Raw genomic sequence first — 13097 nt, forward strand, 5'->3', positions numbered from 1 at the left:
AGTAATTTTTGAAATTTTTTATTTATATATAAATTAAATTTTAACTTATAATAGATATAGCAATTTTTTTTTTCTTGAAGTACTTGTACAACCGTCATCATCTTTAGTGCCACATCTTTCGTTAAAATCTTAAATATAAGATTTCAATTTTATCTATCACTAAACCTAAAAAATTCTTACTCTAAAGCCAAAATAAATATTGGTAGCACAGAAGATGAGTTCCTGTTTAAGCATTCTGAAGAACTCCAGAAAACAATTTTTTTATAATTTCACAACTTACAAAATGTAAATAAAAATTAAACTATGACATATCTTGGAACTTACGAATAAGTTACTTAAAAATTAAGCACGACCGTTTAAGATTTTATCTCTTAAATTACATACAACAACCTACTAAAAAGTAGTATAAGATAAAATCTCAAACTAAAGATGTTTTTTATTTGTTTTTTCATTTGATTTTTTTCACAATTCCAAAATTCTGGACCTCTGCCAGCAGCTTCATGCATGCTGACCTCATTTCTACCAGTATCTTTTAATAGTTTATCTTCTTCCTTGCTCATAACCCATGAAACCCAGAACACTGAACAATCCATTTCGTATAAACTTTTCCAAGATCACCAACATCTCATTTTCACTAAATGAAAGAGGTTCTTCCTCTCCTCGCCACCATCCCTGGTAAGTTCCAGCAAAAAAGAATTGATCTGGAACTAGAAGGAATTAAATGAGTTGCATCTAAATAATGAAGTTTCTCCATGTGGTTTTGTTCAGAATTATAAAATGTATCTGTCAGCATTCAGTCATAATCTCAGCCCCGTCGGGGGTAATGAGAATGGTGTGCTCAAACTGTGCTGAAAGGCTTCCATCTTCCGTTACGACTGTCCAGTCGTCATTCCACTTCACAGGATTGATGCTGCCAATAGTCAGCATTGGTTCTGTAAAATTTACCAAGTACACAAAAGAGTTACCGATAGTGATATAACAAAAGAATGATGATAGTTCACAACCACACAAATTTATACCACCGATTTACAATCATTTTTATTATTTTTATTTGAATAATTTAGTTTATATTTTAACTAAATACTTGTAATGTAATTGTTGTAAGCTGGAAAGAAATGCTTTAACTGATGTCATTTGCATCGGTGTCTAGAAGTTGAGTTTTTATACTCCATATCCATACTTTTTTTAATGTTGCACTAACGTATCATAATTCAGAAGGAATACTAGAACCCATTCCACGCAACATAATCAAGGGCCGAAGGCACACACTGTCTATAATTCCTCAAACAACAAATCACAAAAGTTGATAGCCTTCCATATTGTACAAAATAAAATTACCAATTGTAAACGTTTGATTCAACACCATTCGTCCACTTTCATTGTTTCCTGCAGAAAATAACAGTAATTGTTACAGACACCAAGAATAGGTAAGCTGACAGAAATATTAAACATTTTAAATATAAAAAATAGGGTTGCAATAAAAAACCTTTGAAACACTAACAGGTCCATGAACAAACTAGTACCACAAAACTTAACAGGTAATTTAAGTAATATTTGCAAACAGTAACGGAAGTCAAGTGAAAGTTAACATGGATCTTCTGTTTTGGTATTATATAACAAGAAAATAAAATATGTTTTATTAATTATATTGTGTACAAAAAAAAAAATTGAAGAAAAAGAATAACTTCTGAGCCGTTCAATTCATTAATCAATACACAACATAATTTGATAAATCCAAAATCTAAACTTAATTTCTCAACAATTAATGAGAATCACTTTTCAAATTAATGGACACAAATTGACTTCAATATTCCTTAGCCAAAATGATATTCACAAAACTAACCACAGGTTTGTTGCTTTATAGAATTTATGTAGAGCTAATAATGAAAAAAGGATACAAATAAAGTTAATTACTAAAATGAAGAACAACTGGATCGGCATGAAAAACACGTCCAACTCCATGGCCAACAAAATCTCTGACAACACCATAACGATATTTATCTGCATGATCACTAAAAAGGAAAAGAGAAGACGTAAATTATGAATCATTATAATACTAGCTCAAATTAATATGAATGAGGTAATAGCTTAGATACTGCTTGATCAAGGAACAGTTCAAGGTGGATATAGATTGAGGGAACTATTTATGGAGGAAGTAAACTCCTGCTCTTATCGTTTTCTAGCAGAGATATAAAAGATGTCACAGAAGACACGAACTAAACCCATTTATAGCTCATATGCTTGCAACTTTTTTCTGATTTTATCCTTACCATTTAAATGTATTTCCCATTGTACCATCTTTTTAATGATTTTTATATTGCACTCTAACTGTTTTATTAAACTAGCTATTTGATCTTAAAAAATTAAAATTCATAAAAAATATAAAACTAAATTACCTTAATTGTTTTTTCTACGAAACAATGTAGTATTTATACATAAATCATAAATAAGTAATTTTATATCGTTTTACATATATCACCTACTTCAACTAATTTTACCAAATCCTTTCAATAAAAAATTAAAACTAAATTGAAAAAAATATAAAACTAAATTACCTAAATTGTTTTTTCTACAAAACAAAGTAGAATTTATAGAAAAAACATAAATAAGTCTTTTTATGTCGTTTTACATACATCACCTACTCCAACTAATTTCAAATACTTCAAATTTAATCAGAGCTTAGCTCAACTTTTACCTTGCAGTTGATTGACTATCACCTAATTTTGCTAAACTAAGAGTGGAAAAGTGGCTTTTGGGAACCAAAATTGTTCCTGACACGTTAAATGTAAGAAAAAAAAAATTGAGGGTCATGAGTCTAAAGCTATGCAATAACTATTTCTTACATCGAATATATTTGCCCAAGGATTTTTGGCTTTCTGCAGTATACGGAAAATGAGTGAACAAGATAGAGAACAAATGGAATAGGGGGTGACATCTTACTGAATTGTTTTTCCAATGGCCTTGAATTCCACTCCCGGTGCACATATTGATATTGCTTTATCTAAGCATTCTTTAGTTATCTGTATTAACATACAAGCATTCTCAAAAACATGACGAGAACAATATCTCGATTCTCAAGAACAAAATAAAAAACTTCACAAAATCAAAGCCACATAAGACACTTCTAGAACAGTACTCAACTAGAAGCATATCAAAATACGTTGAAAAAAGAAAAGTATAAACAAAATTCATAATAGTAGACAAGCGGTCAGATAAATAATAATATGGGGAAATACCACTGATAAGAATAAATAAGTGGCATGTCATTAAGTGAGTAGACAGTACAAAGCAATAAACAAATAATAGGGATAGTCTTCCTAATGCATCCTGAATACAATAACAACAAAAGATAAGACTATTTGAGTTAATATGAAAAATTTAATACCGTGGGATATTCTAACATACAGCTTTACATCTTGGCACCTATAGTTACTGCTCTGCTATGGTAACACATGCGATGTCCTCAAATCCAGTAAAGTAGCTTTCTTTCTCTGCTAATATTACAGAGTTCTAAAACAAAACTTAACATTATTTTCCAGCTATCTATGCCAAATGAAATCAGGCCACTTCACAGTCAGTCCTTTCTTTTTCAGAATGAACACCAAAGCAGAAAACAATAAGCATTCAGGCCAACCGGTTCAGAACTAAAAATTGAAATTCCAATTTCCTACCTAACCTAGAAACACCAGAAGTAAAACAAGAAAGCTTCAGCCTTTGTTGCTCGTCACAACTCACATGCCATTAATAGCGAATAGTAAATATAGTAGTGTAACTTTTTTTAATCTTGGTACGAGAGAATACATAAATTCTACTTAAAAAATATAGAAACAAAGAAACAATGAAAGAAGTACATTACATTGTGAATTAGATTGAAATAATAAAGTGCAGAATTACAAAGAGTTTGTGCCAGTATGAAGAACAAAAGCAACAAATCACAGCCATTGGTGGCATGAAAACAAAGCGGTACCTGAACTAGTTTCTTAGCCTCATCATCAACACTTCCACAATAGAAAGTGGCTGATGTGTCCCCGTGATAGCCCTGCAATTCAAATCTTTACATTTCATTCACCAAACTATAGCTTAAAATGTACAAATATTAACAGATGTAATTGCAAAACAAATAAAAAATGGCATAATAACTGATAAAGCAGTATGCTCAACAGCTCAAATAATGAGATGCAACACGAATTAAAATTTTCACAAAAATTGATACAGTACAAAGTTAAGTTAAAAAATAACAATTATGTGCGCATAATAAACAAATTGCACCCCCCACGTCCCCAAACAATACACACGAGGGTATCAACATAGTAAACAGAGATGTTGATGATATCATCAGGATTGCTTAACAAAAAGAAAATTGTAATGGGCATAAGTCAAGTAGCAAATGAAATTTTATAGCTTTTCCATTCTCACCATCTCACAAAAGCAAAATCAGCCCCGTAACCCACCCCCTGGAAACAAAAAGACAAAACTTACATTTAGATAAACAGTAACATCAATATTGATTATATCACCATCCTGCAAATAAAGAATGCGTCAACAATTTTTTAAACTCGGGATTTTAACATGAAAAAAGATTGACCAAAAGGACCTCAAGGGCGCGGGAATCTGGTATTCCATGACAGATGCATTCATTTACAGATGTGCAGACACTCTTTGGAAAACTACCATAGCCAAGAGGAGATGGGTATGCACCATTGTCAACTATCATTTGGTGAACTGCTTGGTCAATTTCATCTGTTGTTATGCCTGGCTGTCAACAGAAGCACAACATTCTTAGATAAAAACATAAAATTGGCATTATTATACAAAACTATGATGATTTCGTAGATTACTTTATACTGCTCTCTAAAAAGTTGCATACTTGTAATATATCCTGCACTAACAAATAATAACAAGCGACAATGTTTCATTCCTAACTTCCTTTGGTAATCTGGACTTACAATCCTCAAAATACAAGCAAAAAGTAAGGCCAGGGAGAGGAAAAGACAATATATCATCCAAAAGTTATGAATAAACTTTTTCTTTACATAAAGATTTCATAGTAAACGGTCAAGCTGAGCTCACCAGGACAATATATCATACAATTAAAGAATGTGCAATTCAATGGACAAAAGAATGAAAGGAGCTCACCTTGACTAGGGTGCCAGCATATTGAAGAACCTGAGCTGCAAGCCTTCCAGAAGCTCTCATGCATTCTATTCCTTTCTTGTCATGCACTTGAGGTCCACTCACAAGCCCCGCAGGAATCAAAGAATTCACATAAGGAGGCCTCGGTATATGCTTCGGCACTTGTCGCCGTGGAGAAACTTTTCCAGGCCTCAGTCGTTTACGATTGCTGTTAGGCACTTCATCCACATTTCTGCAAAACCAACCATCACAAAAAACTTCATAACCAAAAGGAACGCATTGTGAATTCAAATCCTTTCGTCCAAGAGTTCAATAAATTAACGAGCACAAACTTCTGAATATTCAAATCCTAAGCAAACAGAAACAGTAATCGAAAAACATAATAGCTGTTCCGTAAAGTTATGAAATAACCAACACACGACATGAAGGGAATAGAATCCTTAGACAATATAAATTACACTACAGCACAACATCATCAGTTGCGTTCACTCCTTTTGCAGAAAGCGTACGCGCGCAGATACCTTCTATTAAAAAAGAGATTGGTCAAGCCAGAAAGCGTTCGAGATAACTGCATCGAAACATGCTTGCTTCCTGTTAAAATAAATACACAGCGATGTTAAAAGTAAAAAAGGAAAACCTAGAAGCTAAAATGAAAAAGAAAATGGAAGAAGAAGCAGAAGGTCAGGGAAAAGGGAGAACCAGGGTTGAAACGGAATAGTTGAGGAAGTGGCTGGTTCCTTGAACTCCGTAAGAATCGATCTCCGATGAAAGAGGATTTCAAACTCATTTGCAGTTGCGGTGACACGCCGCTCGTCATTCTTGTTTCTTCCTCTGCTGCTCCTCCTCTTACTCCATTCTTGTTATCCGTTACCGTATGTTTTTTGGTCCCTTGAATTTTCTTTTACATATTTTTCATCTTAATAAAACTATGGTGGCTCAACCATTTTCTGGTCTCCGTATGGGCCCTAACCTTAAGTTTAGGGCAAATACTCCCTGCACCCCATTGGAAACTGTAGCAAAAAAACCATGTAAAGGCAATTTTTTTCTTCCTGCACCCTGTTATTACTAAATACAACGTAATATTAACATGAGAAAGACTATAATATCTTTCTATTGTACCCGCTGTTGTTTTTCTCATCTGCATCTTCGTCTTCGTCATTATTGTTGTATCTTCGTTTTCTTCGGTAGAAGAAGAATAACGAGAACTTGTACAAGATAAAAAGTTGTTGTAGAAAGTTTATTCTAAAACTGTTTCATGTGTTGTAGAAATTTTATTTTTGGAGAGTATTATATATGTTCTAAAAACTTATTTAAAAATCTTTGTTTCCGAAAGCTTGTTATGAAATGCACGATTCTACTAAGTTTGTTCTAAAAATTTTATTCTATACTTCGTTTGAAAATTTTTTAAAGTTTATTTCTGATGGTTTTCAAAACAGATAATTTAGAAGTCATTTTTATAAAAATAAAATAATTATTTTGAAAATTATGAGAGTGTGCCAAAAATTTATAGAGGGATGCAGGAAGAACAAGCCTAAAAGCATAATCTTAGTCTATCTATCACCACCCAGGCCCAAATAATGCTCAATCCCACTCCGTAAAGGCTGGCCCATTGATCCAAAAACAGAAACTGAAAAATCCTGTCGGTTGTAGACCCTTGGATTGTAAAAAGGAATATCTGTAGCATATACTGTATAACATTAATAATGAAAAGAAAGGAAATTTATTTTTTGAGAAAGTTTTGTCGACAAACACAGCATCTTAATATATAAAAGTGAGGTTTGATGTAATTTAGAAAGAGAATAAAAATATTTAATATGTGTTAAAAATTAAACTTTGTTATACTTTGTAAGAAAAACAAACTTATCAAAATATCATAGTCCATATATTATTCATCATAAATTCGCTTTTTTATCTATTTTTTTCATAAATTATATATTTTCCTTTCACCTTCATCTTTTTAATCATATTTTAAATTTATAATACTCGATTTCTAGTTCCACGTCAAGTAAACTTAAAATTAATTTAAATATTTAAGTAAATTATAAACTGAATTATCTATTAATGTAAAATCTTATCTTCAAAATATCTTAAATATTTACGTAAGTTATGAGCTGAATTATATCTTCATGTAAAATCATTAATGAACAAATGATAAAAATACATCGTACTTTAATTATTTTTTAATATATTCAAAAACATTAAAATTAGTAGTAATTATAAAGACACATTAGAAAGAGCACAAACAAACTCAGCAAAAAATTTAAATTCCAAATTTTATGGGTTAAATCTATAGTCTTTTAATTCTCAATAAAAATTATAATTAATTTTTATTTAAAATTTTAATTTAATTTAGTCTTTAAACCTTATAAAATATGTATACAATTTTATTAAGTTTATTTAACATTTCAAACACGTTTCATAATAATATTTAAGTTATTTATAGTATTTAACACATTATTTCTAAATACTAGATGAAAACACGTTAAATAAATTTAATAAAATTAGGTTAAAAAAATTAAATTTATGCATTTTTAATGATAGATGATTAAATTATGACTAAATTAATTCAAAAGTTAAAGTATTTATACTTTTTATTAAAAATGAAGAGGTAAAAATATATTTAATGCAACTTTTTTTCATAACTTTAAAAATTGCAGTTGAACATAAGAAACGGAATAGCGATTTAATCTGTTTGCATGAAATTCGGGTGGTGAAATGAGGAAAGAGACATTGTTAACAAAAACTTGCTCCCTAAGGTCCCCCGCTCAAAATGCGGCCAAGCCCATACAACTACGACTACTCCTTTTCTCCTTCCTTTCTTTTCTGGCCACACTTTTTGGAATCCGATGCCGACTTCCCCTACCCTGTGGGCCCCAAACCAATCCTTTTTATTCTCTCACCCTCTATCAAACACTTCAAATGCTTCAGTGCACCAAAAATCCATTTGTCTCAGAAATGAAGGACTTCTGTAAGTTCTTCTGTGGGAGGTTACATACAGTAAAACTCAAAAGAATACATTTAAGACGGAAATCAAACTTTTTAGTGTACAACGTGCCAAATAAGGCTATATCATCTTATAATAGAATAATCTAAATTTTCCGGAGAAGTGTGTAATGTTGGGAACAATTGAATAAAAATAAATTTTGTTTATGAAAAAGGCAATTGAATTTATTTATTTATTTATTTATTTATAGAAAAGTTTATCCATGAAAATAGGTAATGTGGGATCAAAGATGAAGATGACGGTGGTGCAGGGGTTTTGAGCTTTGAAGTCTGTAGCGTTACCGTTTGGCTGCCTTCATTATTGCGCACTTCCAACCTGCAATCAATGAGTCTTTGGCTGCATGCATCTGCGCAAAAGTCCACGCACTCCTGTAACGGAGTGTGGAATCTGCATAAATATATTTTCATACTACATACATTTCAAACAAAGATAAGTTAGCTTGCTTTGAGTTTCTCTTTCAAAAATCATATTCGATAAAAATGTCATTTTTTAAAAAGATCATTTTTAATCTCAAACTATATTTACTCGTAATAAACATATATTGAAAAATATTGTATTTTTTCATAATACTATTTCCATTTAAATATTAAAATTAGGTTAAATTATGTTTTTATCTCCATTTTCGTAACAAAATATCGATTTGGTCTCTTATTTTTTTATCTCAACTTGATATTTTTTTAAAAAATTTGATGCAATCAAGTTCTTTCCGTTAATGGTGTAATAACGACATTAAAATTTTTTGAAAAAAAAAATTTGCCACGTGTCAATTTGACGTCATGCCACGTGACAGTGACAAAGTAATGTGGTAATGAAAATGCATGTGTCACTAGTATGTCAAGTGTCATCTCCTCATTTTCAATTTGGTTATGTATTTTAATTTTTGTCTCAATTTAATCCAATTATTTTGTAAAAATTGTGCAATTTCGTCCCTCTCCAAATTAAAACAAAAATTAATTTTTATATAAATGTTATATGTAAGACCCTAGAAAATAGCGTTTTAAAAGTGATAGTGGTTTAAAATTAGTGAGACTCGATTATTTTAATACTAAAAGGTTTTAGTATAAATAGAATGGTTATAAAAACGAGTTTCATTATTTTAAAACACACCATTTCTCTAGAAATCACTTTTCTAGAGTTCTCTGACTTCTCTCTAGAGGTCCTGTCTCTCTGGTCGTCTGATTGAAGAACCGAGACCGTAGGATTGATCCTCACGACAAGCTCTTCAAATTGGACCAATCAGTTTCTCCGTTCGCGTAAGTTAAGTTTCTGCTCTCTTTTTAGTATTTTTCTGTTTTCTGTTACATGCAAACCCTCTTCCGCTTGCATGCGACGTTTTAATCATCAGTATGAGTCTCTGTTGATCAGTGATCATAACGGTATGTCCTGATCGTTCTTGTGATGTTTCTGTGTGTAGATAGAGCATCCTGTGGAGTTAGAGGTGTTGACGTTTTTAAGGCGTTGACGTTTATAAAGCTGTCTAAACAGGATAACAAGTAAGGGAAGCTAACCACTCTTCTTAATTTGAATAGAAAATTCGTAGATGAGCCTGAATTACGTGTTTGATAGATGAATTAGTGTTTGAATTGCATGATTTGGTGAATAATTGATTTGTGCTTGAGGCAAACTGATCCACTGCATGTGGGAACAGGTTCGTGACCTGGTATTTTTGCCTAGACGAGTGACGCTCGCCTGAGCGAAAACACCAGGAGACGCACCTCTGTTCCTGCGCGAAGTCTCGCTTAGGCGAGCTGGGTCGCCTGAGTGAGAGACATCTCACCTAGGCGAACCAGCCTAGCCTGAGCGAGAGTTCACCCAGGTTTTCTCTTTTTGCCACTGTTAGTGTCTCGCCTGAGCGAGATGACCTCTCGCCTAAGCTAGACTTTTTAGCCTGAGCGAGAGCTATGGCAGAAGTAGTGCTCTAATTCTGTTTTCTTTGGTGGAAATGTATGTTTTAATGTATTGTATGATTAAATTGGATGAATACAAATTATGAGAAGATAAGGTTGAAATGGAATTTCAAGGGAAATCCAAGTGGAATTGTAGTGTGTGTAAGGATGTAAGGAATCTATAATGGTTGATATCCTGAAACTCCAATAATCATTCAAGCTCAGATAGAGCATAATGGATTATGTCGTGAAGAGTAGCAGGAGGTCCTCGTCGTTGGACTTGATCCAGTCTAGACGTGAAGGGGACTTACCCCGTGAACGGTCCGGTGAATACTCCATGTGTCCAGACTCTGCAGAGTTTGGGAACCGTCACAGGTGCAAGCCACCAAGAGATTCGATGTCGCTTACATAATCTAGATATTGAGTTTAGAGTCATGTATATGTGTTGTGGTGGTCTATATGATTCTGGTGATAATGAGAAAGATTGCATGGTTTCTGTTTATAATTGAACTGCATGATTCCTTAATCAGATTAGCTTACCCTTGCTTTTTGTGTTCCTGTCTTGTGTTGTATGTTTCCTTTTGCGATGATCACCTATTCGATGGGAGCAGATGTGGTTGCAATGTCAAAGGCACTTCTGGAGGATGAAGAGCCATCATGTTAGTGTTGAAGAGGAGGTTTCCAGTGGGAGCTTTAGCAGTGGTCAGTAGTACATAGTTTATTAGTTTAGTTTAAGTGTATAAGTGATATATTTTTATAGTCATACCTTTTGTAAGACTATATTAATATATTGTGTACATTGAATTATCTGTTTTGGAACAACGATGAAACATTATACAAATATTTTTATTGAATTTGATATTTTTTATTCAAATTGATAATTTTATTATATATTTTTAACAAAACTAAGTTTCTTTAAATTTGTGTTTCAGGTTCAACCTTACTTAAAATTGTTTTCAAATTTTAAATTTATTTATTTTCGATTTTTACATAAACTAGTTAAATTATTTTTAAAATTTATATAATTGTTATTTTTACACTAACTCAAACATTTGTATAGAAATTATTGAACTTTGCACATTTTAAAAATATATAATTATTTGAAATGTAAATTCAAATAAAAAATATTAAAGTATGATGTAATAAAATATAAATATAATTTATGAATTTTTTCTATTAGCATTATTTTATATTAAGAACTTTCAAATAATTTTAAATAAAGTTCAATGTAAAATATAAATTTAAATAAACTTAATTTTGTTAAAAATATTTACTTGAAATATCAATTTTGATATATATATATATATATATATATATATATATATATATATATATATATATATATATATATATATATAAATTAAATTTAGTTTAAATTTGGAGAAGAACAAAATTGCTCAATTTTTACAAAAATTTAGACTAAATTGAGATAAAAATTAAAATACAGGACCAAATTGAGAATGAGAAAATGACACCTGGCATGATAGTAACACATGGCACTATCACAGCTATATCACACTATCACCGACACGTGGCATGACATCGGTGTGACATGTGGCAATTTTAATTTTTTTAAATAAATAGAAAAATAAATAAAAATTTCAAAATTTCAAAATTTCAAAAAATCCAAGAACTAACATGTGGTACCCTTTAAGGTTGTTACTACACCACTAACGAAGAGGACTTGATTGCATCGAATTTTCCAAAATAGGGACCAAATTAACATAAAACAAAAATAGATGGACCAAATAAATATTTTGCTACGGAAATGGAAACCAAAGACATACTTTAACCTTTATACAACTATAGGCTTCACTTTTAAAATAACTAAAGTTTATATTGGTATAGATTTCAATTGTTTAAAGAACTAAAAGCTATAATAATTCGGTCTATTTGTACAATTAAAAGACTTCAGTTCTATAAAGAATTGAATCATAAGTTTTTGTTTAAGGTATGAACTTTTAGAAAAGTTACTTTTTTACCTCAATATTGCATCTTTGTAGAACCTTTGTATCTCCTTTACACTTGCAAAAACTCACTCTTACTTCTTTCCATGCAAAGTCATTATTCATTGCTATTGTTTATCGGTGTGAAACATTTTGATCGCGTCTCCTTTCCTCACGAAACATTTTATTCTCATTCTCTCTCATTTTCATTCTTGGTCGCCATCAAAATGAAACAAAATCATGACTTTATTGGTAGAGTAATTGGGGTCCGGAGCGAAACACACTTCAAACCAGATTAATGATAATGCTCAAGAAATTAAAATGAAAATAAGTCAGATGTTTTCAGGGAAATAAAGAATACGTGAAAAGAAAAAGTTTGCTTTGATTTTTTTTGGAAAATGTGATGGCCTGGTGATGGAAGGACAAACTCCTTTTTGTTCCCTTGGGTTAACATCTGTTCCCCACTCACCAGCATCATGCATAGGTTTTCAGAGCCTTTAATTTGAAACAACTATTTTTAACTTCATATACACAAAATTTGAATTATGTACTATATCTCATACATATGTATATTAATCAATGTATCGGTTGAAAAAAAAATCTTCACTAAAAACCAATTAAATTTAAACGTAGTAATTTAAATAACCAGATCATTAATTTCGGTTCACCGTTCGATGGTCATATCAAAATCCTCTAATTCCATTTTCATTAGATGTTTCATTTCATTTTAAATATTTGCAGTTTTATCTATTTCTGTTAAAAGCAAGACATTGTATAAAACTTTGGGATGAACATAAATGTAGGTGATCTTGAATGCGGGATTTGTTGTGTTGTTTGGTTCAATTTTAAGTAAAAGTCATCCAAATCAATATTTTCTTTTATTGAAATTAGTTGCGCAATCAAATCAATTACACTTTGGATTGGTTGAAATAATTTAATCAATAGATATTATATTCAATAATATTTTAATAATAGTTTGACTTTTTATGCTAAAATGATTTTTTATTAAAATTGAGTTTTTGTAATTTACGATTTTTTTACTTCTATTTTCAAATTTTAAATTGGGTTTGAACGTGGTGGTATATAGATGATGTATGTGTATACTTGGTGGCAAATTGATCTTCGTGA

General features: G+C 31.2%; 1 protein-coding gene across 1 annotated transcript; it reads right to left on the reverse strand.

Annotated features, from left to right (window-relative positions):
- Positions 1–313: 313 nt before the first annotated feature.
- On the reverse strand, positions 314–6082 carry LOC114174067 (methionine aminopeptidase 1D, chloroplastic/mitochondrial). The gene is made up of 10 exons (XM_028058808.1): positions 5833–6082; positions 5655–5724; positions 5137–5365; positions 4595–4756; positions 4480–4521; positions 3968–4039; positions 2941–3020; positions 1915–2012; positions 1339–1386; positions 314–932 (listed from the first exon to the last, which is right to left on the reverse strand). The coding sequence occupies exons 1-10, from the start codon at positions 5948–5950 to the stop codon at positions 787–789; spliced, it is 1065 nt and encodes a 354-aa protein (XP_027914609.1). The 5' UTR covers positions 5951–6082; the 3' UTR covers positions 314–786.
- Between the last annotated feature and the right edge of the window lie 7015 nt (positions 6083–13097).

The sequence above is a fragment of the Vigna unguiculata genome, chromosome 2 (assembly GCF_004118075.2).
Source record: "Vigna unguiculata cultivar IT97K-499-35 chromosome 2, ASM411807v1, whole genome shotgun sequence".
NCBI classification, from domain to species: domain Eukaryota; kingdom Viridiplantae; phylum Streptophyta; class Magnoliopsida; order Fabales; family Fabaceae; genus Vigna; species Vigna unguiculata.

Bases quoted from the DNA above. Each gene is read 5' to 3' on its own strand.
- LOC114174067 (XM_028058808.1), bottom strand. From the start codon at position 5,950: ATGACGAGCGGCGTGTCACCGCAACTGCAAATGAGTTTGAAATCCTCT. The intron at 4,522-4,594 runs GTCCTTTTGGTC...CTTTATTTGCAG, and splicing joins CAGATTCCCGCGCCCTTGAG to GATGGTGATATAATCAATAT. The intron at 1,387-1,914 runs GTAATTAACTTT...TATTTTCTGCAG, and splicing joins TCCAGTTGTTCTTCATTTTA to GAAACAATGAAAGTGGACGA.